At 33.5% G+C, this 17,258-nt stretch overlaps 1 protein-coding gene across 14 annotated transcripts in view; it reads left to right on the top strand.

The window, feature by feature from the left end:
• Positions 1-17,258, top strand: part of Rbm26 (RNA binding motif protein 26) — a 70,425-nt gene that overhangs the window by 42,103 nt on the left and 11,064 nt on the right. For all 14 annotated transcript variants that reach the window (XM_075949944.1, XM_075949943.1, XM_075949946.1 and 11 more), the window contains 6 exons: positions 3,324-3,449; positions 3,781-3,855; positions 5,759-5,926; positions 7,578-7,682; positions 10,112-10,312; positions 13,226-13,312. In XM_075949944.1, the coding sequence (XP_075806059.1) occupies positions 3,324-3,449; positions 3,781-3,855; positions 5,759-5,926; positions 7,578-7,682; positions 10,112-10,312; positions 13,226-13,312 (762 nt within the window). The remainder of the gene's footprint in view (positions 1-3,323; positions 3,450-3,780; positions 3,856-5,758; positions 5,927-7,577; positions 7,683-10,111; positions 10,313-13,225; positions 13,313-17,258) is intronic.

The following is a 17,258-nucleotide window of genomic DNA, read 5'->3' as shown; positions in this document are numbered from 1 at the left end:
TAGTGAAGTGTAACCTCTTTAGAGAATTGACATGTCTTGGTTATAGGAGATATTAATGAAAGCTTACCACATGATAGACCTCTTAACCCATCTTCTGTGTTTATATTTGCTACCAAAACTTGACAAAGGATATCACAAGAAAGGAAAATTATAGACTAACACCAGTTATGAACATAAACACAATTCCAAATAAAATATTAGTAATTTCCAGTGAATGTCAAATGCATAATACATCGTGGCTAGAAAAGATTTAGTCTAGAAACTCAAGATGATTTAGCATCAAGAAATCTATTTAACTAACCACATTAGTATTGGAAGGGAGAAGAAAAACCTCACATGAATAACTTGGTAGAAAAACATTTGGTGAAATATTTAACAATCTACAAAATAGGAATAGGCAGATTCTCTACATTGATAAAGAATGTTTGCATCCCTACCCACCAGAATTAACATTGAACTTAATGGTGAAGCATATTGAATGTCTCCCATCTGTCAAGTTCAGGAAATGAGACAGAGATGTCCACTGTAAACACTTGCAGATTTTTCTGTAGGGCATAACCAATATAGTAAAGTAGTAAAATGAAATAAACCATTATAAAGATTCTAAAGGAGGAAATAAAACTGTTTGTATATGGGTGACACAATTATTATATGTATAGAAAATCCAAAATAAACTTAGAAGCAGTCGAGATGGTGAATACAATTAGATCTTCAGAAGTTAAGCTAGTATTATGTCACCATGGTAAGTTACATTATGTGAAAAAATTGGAAAATAAACATGCTGTCTTTACTTGCAAAGGCCATGCTTTGTATTAGGAATTGTAACTTAATCTTGTCTGTTGGAATTGTTTTGCTTCCTCCACTGTTTTCATTTTAAATGTATTTATTTATCGACAGTGCTAAAGGTTGAACCCATGACTGTGCTGCCAGCCTCCAGTCTCTTAGTAGCTCTTAGTGTGCTGCTAGCGGTGCTTCCCGCTCCCAGGTGCTGCCTTTGCAGGCTCATGCCACCAGGCCTGGATAAATTTTACATCTTGAAATGTGGATATTCTTTACTATTTTAGTACCTAATCTCTAACACTAAATAGGTTCAAATAAAAAACAATGTAGTTCTACAGTTCATTATTTCCAATACACGTTTTAATTTTACATCTTGGCACTTTTGGGCTATGTTTCACCATTGTGAAAATAAAGTTATAAGTGTAACTTCTGTGCTCTTGTTTCTTTATCTTTGAGTTTTAAGGAGTCCTTGAGATATTGAGGCTTTGTGGAACAGTTTATCATATATCCTATCATTACAGAAGGAAATCAGTGGATAGGACTATGGATGTGCTTATGAGACAGCTTGTAGAAACAAAGAAGTGTTCTATTCTCATCAGATACAAACTTTGAGCCAGCATGCCGTAGTCTGATATAAAATGCTAAGATGGCTTTAAAAGCTATATTCCATAACCACTGTAGTGAGGAAAACACTAGTGTTTAAACAGATTGTTTTATATATATTTGATATTTGAAAACATGGTTGTGATACTCAATATCACAGTTATTTGAGTGTGGAAAACTTTTCTACTGTAAGCTGTTTAACTTTTTAGGGCATTCTTATAAAAAATGGTATACTTAAAGTAGTTAAATATATACTTTAAAAAGTGAGACTGTTTTATGTTTTCCATAAGTTGTTTCTCTTTTGTATAATCATTCACTTTAACATTTGTTACATAGCAAACTAGGTTCAAAGACATTCTCTGAATTATTCACTAATAATCACTGAAATTAGACTGTAAGCTAAATCCATGTTTTATATTCTAATGAATGCAAGGATTTCATAGTTACTATTTCATGTTTATTAGTGATATGTGACAGTTTTTAACCTTGACGAAAATTACACATGAAATTTGGGTACATTTAGAATACTATTTTCTTTTATCTTTTAAACATCAGGTGTGCTCTGTGGAGGTAAAATAACAGTTTTTATTTTATTTAGATTTTGAGACATTCATAGATACATGGAAGAGTAATGAGTTGCCCATTTTTTTCCCTTCTAATTCCATGAGGAAAGATTAGACAGTGCTCTCCAAATCGCTGCTTTATGCTACACCAGATGTTAACATAGTAGCTAAAAATAGGGTGCTAGTTCTCATTTATACTCTTACGTCCCTGGGTATTATGTTTTAGCCTAGGAACTCTAAGACATTTGAAGCAATAATATTTTCTCTGGAAATTCATGGTGTATGGTTACTTGATTAGGTTTAATAGAATCTGTTGATACCATCTTTTCTGGGAATCCGTCACCTCATGGAGCTTAGTAAAGGAAATGAGTAGATTGTCAGAGCTGTCCTTTTTTAAAATAAACCTTGTGTTTTAAAGGGTATTCCACTTGAATCTATAATCATTTGTTTAATTTAGTGTGGAAATATTTATCATCTGTTTTAGGTGCTAACAGCATAGTGATAAAAGTGAAACAGTAATTTGTGTTCAAGGAGAGCAAGAGCTTTGAGTTTGTGTTTTGGAGTGAACCTTCAGTTTATAGATAAGAAGTTACCCCACCTCTCAAGTTTACTTTAACCAAAGTCTCATAATTCTCTGTCAGTAAGACTTAGATTCAAGAACCACAAAGAAGAGAAAGAGTATTTTTTTGTTTCAAGGCTCTTGCAGTGTAGATAGGAAGGAAGACATCACTATCAGAATTTTTAAAATGTATTAAATAGTTTATATTACCTAACAACATTTAATGGTATTTTATATCATGGCTTAAGGAATAAAAAGTTGTTTGTTAAATATTAGGCAGAAAAGAGAAATGGTTAGAGCTTTGGCTTGTACTGAATCTGAGCTTGGCTTAAGAGGTTAAGATCACTTCAGACAGGAAGAATATAGCCTGCAGGGAATGGAGAGTGATGGCTGCATTTATTTTGGAACTTCAAATTATAGTGATAATACTAAATTGTTTGTAGGATGACATTCAGTTTTTCTCTTGTGCTTTTTTTTTGCTTCAGTAGAAATAGGTAGAGATATATTCACAAGTATTTTCTGAGAAATACAGTAATGGCAGTCCTTTTTCTTCTTTGATTTCAAGATTTACATGTTTGGCTTTGAAGTTTTGTAACAGATATTAAGTCACTAGGAAATTTTTGTTTGGTTTAGGGCTTATTCACTCAAACCATTCATTTCAAGTCATAAAATGTGATTTAGTTATTTTAAGTATATAATACATTTAGTTCATCATGCTAATTTTAGGCAGGAATGCTTTAAAGTTTGAGCTTCTTAGAAGCAAGACTTAAGAAATTATGAATGATAACACTCTGAAAAAATTGAATTTGTGTTGGTAGGTGTTGTCTACATCTACTGGCCTTACAAAAACGGTGTATAATCCAGCTGCTTTGAAGGCTGCACAGAAAACTTTACTAGTTTCTACCCCTGCAGTTGATAGTAATGAAGCACAGAAAAAGAAACAGGTAAGCATAAATAGCATGACATAAAATCTGCACTTAGGAAGACTCCTCCAGTCAGTGTGTGTATAAGGCACTTACCACAAAGTGAGACTAGATAGATAGATCTGTGTGTAGAAATAAGTAGCCCCCTCCCCCCAATTTTCCATTTATGTAAAGGGAAGTTTCTTCTTTTTGATCTTTGACACTTGCATGCATTTTCTAAGCTTCACGGATAGAAACTTAGTGTATTGCTTTTGTTGTCACGCTTCTTCAACTAAAATTGCCTTTCTTGTATTGCTTTATCTATCTTTAGATATCGTTAGATATTACTCAAATGATATTTTGATTCTTTTAGGAGGCACTGAAACTTCAGCAGGATGTAAGAAAAAGGAAGCAAGAAATTTTAGAAAAGCACATTGAAACACAGAAGGTAAAATAATAAAAGTATTTGGCAAAATACCAGCATTCTTATTTCTATTGAATTTAATCTTTTTAATTCATAGTGTGAGCAGATTTATTGTAATTGGTAGTGGTAAAAATAAAAAAAAAACTTAGTGTATCATGTGTATTAATTTATTAGCATTGTAGTTGAAGAAATTTATGAAGTGTACGTATAGTTTATATGGAAATGGCTATCAACGCAAATTGAAAATAAGTTTATTTAACTCTGCTACTGTAGTCTGGTCAGTGAATAATGAAATGAAATCTTTTTACTATTATTGACATGCTTTTCACTAATTGGGATTCTCTACTCTGGGGTTATACAAGAGTAATCAAAAGCCACACCTGACTGATCCGTTTGCCCTGTGTCTAGTCAAAATTGTGAGGAAAATTGTAATTATATGCCAGACTTCAAAGCTATTGTATGAAGAAAAACATCTTAGAATTTTTTTATTGTTGAAATGTGCATTTTGGTACACTAGGCTAAATTAATTAATTTTGATGTGGGATTCTCCTCTGTATGTTGTGAATACTATCTAATAAAGAATCTGCTTTGGGCCTGTTGCAGCGCAGAATAGGGCAAGGTGGGAATTCCAAGCAGACAGAGGTGGAGAGAGTAGGCGGAGTCAAACAGAAGCCATGTAGCTGCCACAGAAACTTATGGGTAGGCCACAACTATGTGGCAATACATAGATTAATAGAAATGGGTTAATTTAAGATGTAAGAGTTAGCTAGAAATATGCATAAGCTAATAGGCCAAGCAGTGTTTTAATAAATATAGTTTCTGTGTTGTTATCTCAGATCTGGGCGGCCGGGAAATGAACGAATGGCTTCTGCCAACATAATCTTTATTTTTCCTTTTTTATCTTTTTAATGTGATTGATAAAACAATCAAATTATTTGGACATGGAGAGATGGCTCAATGGTTAAGAGCATTTGCCACTACTATTTCAGAGGACCCAAGTTTGGGTTTCTACACCAATATCAGGTGCTTCACAATTGCATGTAACCCTAGCTGCAAGGTACCAGACCCTGTTTTCTGGCTTCCATGGCCATCTGCATGCATACAGCACAAGCACATACACATCAATTATAAACTAAATCTTTAAAACTTACTTAATGCGGCTGGCATTTCTTGGCTGACATTTTTGGGGCAGATTGCTCTCTAATTTATGACATTTTAATTAGAAATTAGCTTTTTTGTTTGTTTGTTTGTTTTTGTTTTTTTACGAGATAGGGTTTTCTCTGTGTAACAGAGCTGTTGTGGAACTAGCTCTTGTAGACCAGGCTGGACTTGAACTCAGAGAGATCTGCCTGCTTCTGCCTACTGAGTGCTGGAATTAAAGGTGTGCACCACCACTATCTGGCTTAGAAATTAGTTTTGATATGTTTTATAATGTAGTAGAAATGTAAAAATTTAGAAAAAATGTTTTGTTGGAGTACAGCTGAGACGAAGGCTGTCAAATTACTTAGTAATTTGTAGTGTAGGCTACACGTTAAGATTGTTGAAAAACTTACATAAGATTATAAATATGGTCTTTTCTTATTTTGGATATACTTCATTAAGGTGAAATCATAGTGCTTCATACAAAACTGAAACTATCTTAACTCCGAGAACACAATTCCATGTGATATCTCCTATCTTACTTCTCCTGTTCAGATCTTATGTTCTAAGAGAGCCAAATAATAGTAAAGTTCTTCCCAAAGTAAACTGGTTGTAATTATGCTGTTAGCTCCCAAGCCTGCTCTTCTATCTTTATACACTTAGATATGTCAGCTTTGTTGAGAACAATAAACTAAAAATAGTATTTGTTTTAATTGTTTTACTTTATTTGTTTTGTTATCAGTAGTAGGAGTAGGTCTCTTAAGATTTCTGTTTTAAAACTTGCCAGATGCTAATTTCAAAACTAGAGAAAAACAAAACAATGAAGTCTGAAGATAAAGCAGAAATAATGAAAACATTAGAGGTTTTGACAAAAAATATTACCAAGTTGAAAGATGAAGTCAAAGCTACATCTCCTGGTCGCTGTCTTCCAAAAAGTATAAAAACGAAGACTCAGGTATTCTGTTTTGTTTTCCATATGACTGCTTACTAAGAATATCAAGCATGGGTCTGGCGAGATGGCCTAGTGGTTAAGTTGCTCTTTCAGAGGACCTAGGTTCAACTTACTTGGCAGCTAACAACTGTCTGTAACTCCAGTTCCAAAGGATCTCATGCTTTCTTTTGGCCCCCAAGTGCACTGAATGAATATAGTGCACAGATACATATGCAGGCGAAACATCCATGTATAATAAATACAAATAAGTTTTTTAAAGAGCTTTAAAATAAAAATATCAAACATGATTTTTTAAAGGTTTTTTTTTAGGATGTATCCTTTGTTCAGAATTGGACTAATCATAACTATACTTCTTACAGTGTGAAATCTGCTATTATAAAATTATTATGGATAATTTTGGAAAGGTAGTTTCGGACAAAATGATATGGGTACTTGATTGTATGATCAAGAAGTTTGAACTATGTATTGTTACTAGTTAGTAATATAAAAGGCTCATGATAGGAAGTAACCTATTATCACTGTCCAGAAGAATTTGCAAAGGGAAAAAATTCAGATGTATTACTCTGGATGATCTAAACAAATGAGCAAGATGTTTTTAGATGGCAACAAGTGGTAAAATATAGGTGGTAAAGTATTCTTTGTGTGTGTATAAAGCCACACTGACATTTCTAATTTCAATCTAAATCACATCCTTACTCTTCTTTAAAAATTATGCTCTGTCAGTTTCCATAGTGATGACTTGGTTTCATAACATCAGTTTATTCATCGTTCAAGTTGACCTGCAGTCCATTTTATTTATATTCTTTACAAACTAATTGTATTCCAATAAAGATTAGATCAGACGGGGCTGGAGAGATGGCTCGGGTTAAGAGCATTGCCTGTTCTTCCAAAGGTCCAGAGTTCAATTCCCAGCAACCACATGGTGGCTCACAACCATCTGTGCCCTCTTCTGGCCTGCAGGCATACACGCAGACAGAATATTGTTTACATAATAAATACATAAATATTTTTTAAAAAAAGATTAGATCAGACTATGATGTTGCTTTACTTTGAGTCCTTTTTGTAAATACTCTTAATTAGATAAAGTTAGGTCTATGCCTGTTTTCAGTTTTGAATTCTTTCTTCTGATTCTAGTTTTTACTGGTTTAAAATTTTTTAAAGTAACTAATAATAACATGGTTCAAAAGTACATAAAAAGATACATATAAGAGACTCCTTTCTCCAGCCCTTGATAACAGTATCCCTAACACAACTCCTGTTGGTACCTTTTGTCATTACTTTGTGTATTTACCCATGTAAATTCGTATATTGCTTGTTAGCCCTTTTCCTCCCAGAAGTTATTACATTATTAGCTCATAGAAATCATACTCTGGCTGTGGTATAGACAATGAATTTTAGGGAAATCAATGAGAATAAGGATTAGGATACTTTTGCTAGAATGATATCACATGAAATAGGAATGTCAGTTTTCATAGTGACACATACATTTAATCTTGTCATTCATGAAGTCAACACAGGAGAATCTTGACTTTATATATAACTAGCCCGTGCCAAAAGAAAGGGGGAGAAAAGGAATATGAGCAAAAGGATCTTGTAAAAATTTTACATAAGATCAGAATATTAATTGTTATTTGAACATTAATAACTTTTTCAGATGCAGAAAGAATTGCTTGACACAGAATTGGATTTATATAAGAAGATGCAGGCTGGAGAAGAAGTCACAGAACTAAGGAGGAAGTATACAGAATTACAGTTGGAGGTATGTTTATTACAGTCACACAGTTGACTTGGAAGAAGTGGTTACAGTTATGGTTAACATGAAAATGTGGGTTTGGGGTCTAGTTAACAATTGCTGACCACCGTGTATTTGTGAGGGGTGGATTTTTACAGAATGACTAGAGAAAATATTTTAAAAAAAACAAGTTTATTTTGCTTGTTAATTTATTCATTTGCATAGGAATATGAGGGCCGTTTGTGGGGTGTGTTCTCTCCTTTTACCATGTGGCTCTTGAGCATTGACTGCAGTGTATTTACCCTCTGAGACATCTTACTGCTTCTACCTATACACCCTGGTGTCCATTTCTAGTGAATTTTATTTCTTCTTTGTTTTTGTTCTCTTTTTCTTCTTTGGATTAAATACAGTTAAAGGCTTTTCAGGTAATTGTATGAAAACAGTCTTTATATGTGTAAAGTTATGTAGGCATATTGTATTGTTGAGTGGCTAAAAAATAGACTCAGCTGTAAACCTTTTTAAACACATGCTTGTTTAAGTTTGGCCTATAGATGGTGCTGTGGCTGTTTTAAAAGAGAAGATAAGCTACCTTATAATTCAGTTAATGGTTATATAAGAAACTCCTCATGCAATTGATCTCTTATAAAACATGATGCTTAACATTTATTAAAATGTATAGAAATAAAATTATATAACAATATGAAACTATATTAATGTCTGTTTACTGTTGCTTGATAGAATCTAAGGTTTTTTATTTTTATATTTTTTTAACATTTTAGATCATTTTGCTTAATTAAACTTTTCTTACAGAGTATGTTGACACTGATTTTTTTTTCCCTTCACCTTACACTGCAGTAGAAATCTATTTAGTGCTGTATAAGTTTTAAAGATTTAACTTTTAGAACCTACTGGCTATGTCCTGGGCTAGGTCTTATCTGAAAGTTAGAAAAAGCTATGAAATTTTGTCCTAAACATGTATACACTTGCATTCCCTTGAAACATGATCTGGTTTGCCTACATATTCTACCCAAAACAATAGGTTTCTTCCATTAATTTTAAAATTATTTTCTCCTTAAGAATATTTTGTACCATTAGTATTGTAAAATTTCTGACATATGATTTTAGTAAGTAAATAACAATAAATAAATAAAAATAACACAAAAGTTTATTGTTCTATGTTTTACTTGTTGTAATTCAGCCAAAGGTAAAATGGTATTTTCTGTTCTTTTATGGTGACTCAGCTTTGGTTTTCAATAATACTCATATATGCAGTAATGTAGTATATTCCAGAATATGCACATTATAGTAATTCTGTTATCATTAATAAAGACTCGTTAACACATATTCTAAGATTAAGTATAATTTGAAAAGGTCATACTGAATATGCTGTTTGACTATAGGATTTTTTAGAGACCTTTAGATTGAATCTCCAAATTATAGGCTTGCTGTAGCTTAATTTTCAGGGATTATCTGTGTGTCAGTAATATTCTGCAGGACATACTTTTCATACATTTAATTTTAATAACCTTGCCCCTTTAAACTGTATTATTTTATTTCAGTATTTTTTAATTGACCAGTTAAGAGTTGTATATGTGTATGGTATGTAGCATGATGTTTTAGTATATGCATATATCATGAAATGAGTTATCAAAGTAATTCATACATATTCAAATTCTTATGAAAATATATCAAAAATTTTCTTCCCTAGCTCTTCTCATATATCATCTACTATCATCAGTTGTACTCACTATACAATACAACTGATGATAGAATTTATTCCATTGTACATTTTGACCAACATTTCCCTTATTTTCCACACCAACACAGCCCTTGGTAATAGCCATTCTTCTGTTTCTCTGAGATTGCTGTTTCAGATTCTGTGTGTAAATGAAATCTTACAGTAGTTGTCTTTCTGTGCCTGCTTTATTTATTTCATTAAGCATTATTATTTGATTTTATGTGTTTATTTTTGGTGCTCATAATTTGATGTTATTGCTTGGACGTCAAATACCCTTATCAGCATGTTCATCATTGTTTATCTTGCTTACAACGTTTGTATATATAGTTACTCAAATTAGAAATATGGAGGGAGTCTTGATCACACCCTTTCTTTGTTCAACCTCTATATATTCAGAATTACCAAATTTTAGGTGAGTTGCTCCCAAGTTTTATTTTATTCTTTTGAATGAGTGTTTGCTTGCATATATGTGTGTATATGTACCACATGTATGGATAATGACCATGGATGTTAGAGAATCATTTTTGAAATTGTAACACATGGCTTTAGTTAACACAGGTATAGTATTGAATTTACTTGTTATGTTCAACAAGTAAAGAAAATCAACGGAAATATTTTAAAATCTGAAAGCTCAGAAACACAGAGTTAGGCTTTTCAAATTAAAGGTCTAAGTGCCTACTTACTACATGTGTAACCTATGCACTTTTTCTTTTTCTAGGCTGCTAAAAGAGGAATTCTTTCATCTGGCCGAGGTAGAGGAATTCATCCAAGAGGTCGCGGTGCAGCTCACGGCCGGGGCAGGGGTAGAGGTCGAGGACGAGGTGTTCCTGGACATGCTGTGGTGGATCACAGGCCCAGAGCCTTGGAGATTTCCGCATTTACAGAGAGTGACAGAGAAGATCTTCTTCCTCATTTTGCGGTACTTTCTTAACCTCTAGCAAAAATAATACAAATAATTGTTGGGTTAGTAGATATAACTAAAGGAAAGGTTAGGAAAATGTATAGTAGTCTTTTTTGTTAGTTTTTGTTAGTTATAAAACAGAAACAGGGTCTCTTTGACTATTTGTGAGAAATAATTTTTTTTTCAGGACAGGTTTCACTTTGTAGCCCTGGCTGTCCTGAAACTCACTTGTAGACCAGTCTGGCCTCAGATTCAGAGATTCTCCTGTCTCTACCTCTCAAGTGCTGGGATTAAAGGTGTGCTTTACCACGGACCAGCTAAAATTTTATAATTCTCAAAACTAGATAGGCCTTTAAATACTATAAGGCTAATTATTTAAGCGTCATTGTTTCAGAGAGGGACCTTATGAGTAGGTTTATGTTGATAACTTAAAGAAAAATTGGCGGGTTATCTAGACAATTTTTAAATATGAAAATAAATTATAAGGTTTTCATAGAGCCTAGTAAAATTGAAGGAAGATACACTTTTGATGTATAATCTAAAAGTTGTCTTACTTAGATCAAGGGTAAAATTTAAGAGAGTTTATCTAATGGTAGAGTGGCTAAGAGAAGGAGATTCTAGTCCCTAATCGTCCATTGTTTGTTTAGACTTCCTGGGATTCATAGGCTAATGTGCAGAATGGAGACTATACCTGCCTTACCCTTTCATTGTAGTTATTTCAGTGTTTAGTGTTAGCCAGAACATAAGTAACTAAACGTCAGTATTAACCTAGGTATTCTGGTAATTACATCAGAGAGAGGAAGAACCATCAGTTCTTTACTCACAGAGCTTTTAAGATACATTGCTTTGACGCAGGTCAGTTGAACCAAACTTCATTTTATTAAACACTTAAAAGACCCCAATGACTAGTTTGACCCTGACGTGTGGTGAAAAGATCAGTGGAGGAAAGTTTAGCAATTAATAAAATTGAAACTGAGAACTAGAAGAATAGGTATTAGCTGTCTTCATCATTTAGAAATTTATTTCGGTTTTTGGCATTCACATTTCAAGCTTTTAGTTAATATTTATCCAAATATAAGGAAGTTTTGAAAGAAATAATTGATGTTTATGAAGTAACTAAAGTGATTCCTGTGCTTGTTGGATTCAGAAGCATAAAGACTGAGAACTAGAAATGTTTTTTGGCGATGCAACTCAGCTCTTCCTCCTCTGTGTCCCACTCTACAAAGGAAAGGAGATCCAGATAATCTACCTGTCTTGTATATAGTTATTGAGCTAATTAGGGGACTAGCAATCAATATGCTAAAATAATCGTTTGTTATAATTGTGTTTTGCTGAGACTAAGATGTTTGAGAAATAAATATTCAGAAACTTAAGAATAGAAATTGTTCCATAAACTTGGAGTTTTTTAGCTCTAAGTTAGAAGTGGTTATTTGCTCATGAAGAATACTAGTGTTAAGAGTATACATTTCAAAGTTTAGCCTTTTAATCTCTGAGCATAAGAGACAGGGTATAGAGATTAAGGAGCGTTGACAGAAAAAATGCATTTAACAAATGCTTTTTAAAATTTATCTAGTTAAACCAGTAACAATGGTAATAAAAACAGTTGAAATTTATTGGGGATATTAAGAATTACTTGAATGACCACTTGATTTAGTCAGGATTCTCTAGAGGAGCAGAAATTAAAAGATAGAGTCTCATAAAGAGTGAGGGGGGATTTATTAGAATGACTTAAAGGCTATGGTCCAGCTAGTCCAAGAGTGATTGTCTGTACCAATGGAAGTTCCAGGAATCCAGTAGTTGTCCAGTTCACAAGACTGACTGTCTCAGCTTCAGTAATACACCGAAATCCCCCCAAAATAGACCATTCTTGCCAGAGAAGGAATGGACTTGCTGTTGAGAGTGCTATCAGTAGGCAGAGAGAGCCAGCTTCCTTCTTCCATGTCCTTTATGTAGGCTGCCAGCCGAAGGTGTGGTCAAATTGAAGATGGATCTTTCTACATCAAACTACCTGGATTAAAGGTGTATTTTCCCACCTCAAAGATCCATATTATAAATGGGTCTTCCCATTTCAAATAATTTAATTAAAAACAAAGCAAAACAACTCTCACAGGTGTGCCCCATCTTTGGGTTTTAGTTAATTCCACATAGTTAAGTTGACACTAAGATTGGCTGCTATTTTGCCCATTTTTTTTTAAGGTGAGGACATGAAACCTGAAGAGATTAAATAACTTGTACAAGTATAAATTAGTTCACAAAAATTTGTATTTCATGAATTTATGACTGTACTTTTATTTTGGAACAAAAGGAAAATATTAGTAATATACAAAGAACTAAAAGTAGTAAAATTGCTGTTTAGAAAAATCTTCCTTAATTTGGGGAAAATACAGCAAACTCCAATCAGGCATAGTATAATTGGGTTAGTATTTAAGTATTGTAAATTGTGTAAGCCATAATAGGATGCATAGTAAGGGAACCCATGCTCAGTTAATGTTGAATTTACAATCAGAAGGCCTGGATCTTCATCTTGATAATTTGCTTGACTGCTTGGAAAATTGCTTGAATTCTCTGAATCTTTCCTCCCTTTTACTAAAAATGATACAAGAATTTCCTAGTTTTGACGATTCAGTATACTGTTTAAGAACAAATTTACCTTGTCCTGAGGTTGGCGTAATAGGGAAGGTTGGTAAGCAACCTCAGGCTTTGACCATTATTATTTTATCCATTATTTCTCAAATAGAGCATAATGTCACTAATTCTGGGAAGTATAGAATTAGAACTGAGATTGGAAGATGGGATTAGATGAAATAACTATTTGTCTCTTAAGCTGTATAAGTTATATATTTTGGATTATGCTTATTACTTTTTTAATGCAGTTGGGGTTTTAGATATTTTAAAACATTTATTTTGAGGAAATAATTTATTAATTTACAGCAATATGGGGAAATTGAGGATTGTCAGATTGACGACTCATCACTTCATGCAATAATTACATTCAAGACAAGAGCAGAAGCAGAAGCTGTAAGTATTAAAATAATTAAAACTTCCAATTTAAATCATTTTTATTTCCTTAAGTTTTAATATAAATTTCAAGTTTACTGATTAATTGTACTTTGACAGAAGGTAGAATATTTGAAGTGCAAGTTTGCGTTTATGAAAGAAATGTCTTTATTTTCTTAGGGAATCTGTATGTAACATTTTAATATAATAAATATAATACTAATACAATGTAATATTGAAGCACGAATAATAAAAACTCAGAGTCAGATATTGGGGTTTAACCTGAAGGTCAGAAAACTAAAACAGCCAGCTAGTGGCTCTTACCTCTACCTCAGTCCGAAATGACGATCCTGCCTCCAGAAATCTCAGAATGAGACTCTGTCTGAGAGCTCTCTCCTCCCATCTTAAAATCTTCTCTAGGGCTGGAATTAAAGGTGTGCACCCCTGAGATTAAAGGCATGAACCTCCCGGTTTCTGTGGCAACTAGTGTGGCTACTGGGATTAAAGGTGTGTGTTACCACTGCCTGGTGGGTAAGGCTGACCTATGAGGCTGTTTTACTCTCTGATCTTCAGGCAAACTTTTTTTATTAAAATGCAAATGAAACACTACTACATCATATAGCATGTATAAGTTAGACACCAAGTAGAATTTAATATTGCTTTAACTCGAAGATGTCATAAGCTCCTTTTACAGAAATTAGGGCCACTCTTTCCACGGTTTACTGTTTTATCTGGACAAAGTCTGCATTAGTAGAATAATGGTAAGAGTTATCTAGGGTAGATGTAGAGAAAGTGTGATTCTGCCTGCCCTTTTTATTTATTTTTCACCTATGAGTTCCGGGTCCCTGCAGGTTGAGTTCTATAGAAGCATCTCTTGTTTAGTATATGCCTGAATAGGCTGCTGTTATTTGTCCAAGAGAAGATATGTCACTCTAGCTTTTAGATTCCTTGTTATATTGTTATCTTAATCGATATGCTTTGAATTGTCTTTTTTGTTTTGTATTTTTGAAATGGGATCTTTATGGCAGTGTAGCTCTGGTTATCATTGAGTGCACTATGTAGACCAGGCTAGCCTTGAACTCACAGAGATGTGCCTATCTCTGTGTCCCTAGTACTGGGATTAAAGGTACGCATCACCATGCCCCTGCCTTGCGCTTGAATTGTCTTTCAAAAGACAACCCAGAAATATCTTCATTTTATGTGTGTGTGCATGTGTACATTGTGTAATTGCATGTTTGTGGGTGTGTCTGCATGTGTATCCATGTGCTTGTAGAGACCAGAGACTGATGTTCAGTGTCTCTTTCTTAATTACTCTCATTTTATATTGAGGTTGTGCCTCTTGATGAGCTCACCTTGATGTAAGGATCCCCTGAATTCTAGGATTACTGCCTTCCTGGCATTTGCTTGGATAGTAGAGATCTGAATTCTTCTCATGCTTATGTGGGAAGTACTTAACATTTTAATTACCCACCTTGGCTTGTAGAGCAAATTCTGGGGCAGCCAGGGCTACGAAGAGAAACCCTGTTTTGAAAAAATTGAAAAAAAAAAAAAAAACCACATTTTTTTAAAAAATTGTGATTATTTAAAAACAATAGTTTATGTGTGTTAGGTAGAACTTTATTAAATTTTCTGAGAGGTTTTAGTTTTACATGAAGAATTTCCCTCTATATATTAATGATACTTGCTTCTACAAAATGTGATGATAAAATTTCCATCTTTTTTAGTACTTTGAAATAATACTTTTTTTTACTATAAAAAATTTTAAGAATTTTTTTTTCCCTTTAAAGGCTGGGCTTGATGACATGTGTTCCTAATCTCATTATTCAGGGTCATCATAGTTAATTTGAAACCAGCTAGGACTGTATAACAGAACTGTCTCAAAGCAACAATAATAACAAAAAGCAAACCAAATGAAACAACCTTTCTGGGTGAATTTTGATAACTTGGAGGATTTTGAAAATATAGTGGATTTTTAACTGTGTTTACACTGACATGGGACTATTTTCTATTCTTCTTGTTTTGTGCATTTTTATATATAGTCCTATTTCCATTAACATTACTGCACTGTAGTGCAAATTCTAATTGGTCTTAATAATAAAAATCCAGAGTCAGATATTGGGGGGTGAAAGCTGAAAGACCAGAGAAAGCAGTCAGCACTAGTTATTACCTCCACAGAATCCTCAGACTGAATAGGGCATCCTCTCTCTCCAAGTCCTCAGACCAAATGCTTGAGCTCCTGTCTCTCTCCACTGTATATTTTTCTCTCTGGCAAGCCATATCCCATATCTGTCTTCACCTCCCTAGTGTTGGAGTTAATCCCAGGACATATCTACAAAGGAAAAGTCTGATAAATTCTATTACATAAAAATTTAAAACTTTCTGTTAAAATCAAAGAATAACTACTTCTTAAAAACATAATAAATTATCTTGCAAAATTACATTCCCATAATTATGATAAAATTTTTTTCTATTAGAAAAATCCAAGCAGGCGTCATTGTTTAAAAAGTTAATGAGGAGCTGGAAAGGTGACTTTGTGCTTAAATATGACTATTGCTGTTTGTAGAAAACCCGAGTTCAGTTTCTAGCATCAGGTGAAGTGTTAATCTAATTAATCTTTATCAATAAAAACCAGGAGTCAGATACCAGGGTACAAACCTGAAAGATCAGAGAAGCAGCAGAGTATTCACCAGTGACTTCTTACCTCTGCCTGGGGTTCCTCCCGAAGGGTCTTCTCTCTGCCCCAGCCTTATCGCTTCCTGTTTCCTCTTTATGGCTAAAACCAGTGGCTAGCTCCACCCTCTGACTCCAAGCAAGCTTTATATATAAGAACACAAAATATTACACATTTCTCTCTTTTTGTCTAAATAAAAAGCAATGGTTTTAGCTAATATAGTAAAACTATATACAGTAGCTACATACAAATGTATGTAGATAATAATTACATTAACAATGTCTAGTCCATTTGCAGTTGACAAATTCAGAGAAAATACTCCATTACCTGCCCTGCCTTGGTATGTTCAAGTGTTCTACTAATTCATTTTCTATTTTAACTTGTATTACCAACCCAAAACTATCTTTTTATGTCTCTAAACCTTACACACTTTCACCTATTTTGTGAATTATTTTTCTGGATAGTATCTGACAGCTCACAACACCTATAACTCCAGCTCCTAGGGATCCTGTGTCCTCTTCCGACTTCCACTAGCACTGCCCTCTGTCCCAAATTATATAGTGGTGGCTATCTCTTAGCCTTATAATAATGATAATTATGAATAATAATTTTTTATACTATATTACTTAAATTTGAATTTTAAAAAATATAAAATGAACCTGGGAGTAGTGGTGTACTTCCTTAATCTCAGTACTAGGGACGCAGAGGAAGGCAAATCTGAGTGTAACGCCAGCCTGGTCCGCAGAGCAAGTTCTAGGACAGACAGGGTTATGCAGAGAAGCCCTGCCTTGGAAACCAACAAAACAGAAAAAAATAAGTAAACAAATAGAAACCCTGTCTTGAAAAGTTAGATAGATAGGTAAATAGACAGATAGATAGATAAAATGGGCGAGTTACAGAAATAATTATGTTTTAAATTACCTGAATTACATTCTAATTTCTGAAAGGCTTATTATAAATAGATTTTACTACAATGAAAATAATCATGGAACTTAATGTTTCTTATAAGAAAAGCTTAGGTTTCTTGAATTAAATTTTCATCTTCAGGGAACAAAAATTCAAAGTTGTTTCACAGGTTTATATAGCCTGGATTGTTAAGAGTTTCTAAAGAACAAAATTCATTAAAAATTGAAAACACCTAGTTTTTAAAAACCTCCAGTATCCAAGAGCAACTGTAATAGTGGTGTTTTGGAGACTACTTGGCCCTCCATCCAGTTTTTAAAAAATTAAAATGATATAAAGTTAAAAGTTCACCCTATGCCAGGCAGCTGTAGTGCACGCCTTTAATTCCAGCAC

This window comes from Microtus pennsylvanicus, chromosome 15, assembly GCF_037038515.1.
Source record: "Microtus pennsylvanicus isolate mMicPen1 chromosome 15, mMicPen1.hap1, whole genome shotgun sequence".
In the NCBI taxonomy this organism is placed as follows: domain Eukaryota; kingdom Metazoa; phylum Chordata; class Mammalia; order Rodentia; family Cricetidae; genus Microtus; species Microtus pennsylvanicus.
This window is presented reverse-complemented; position numbering and strand designations above follow the sequence as displayed.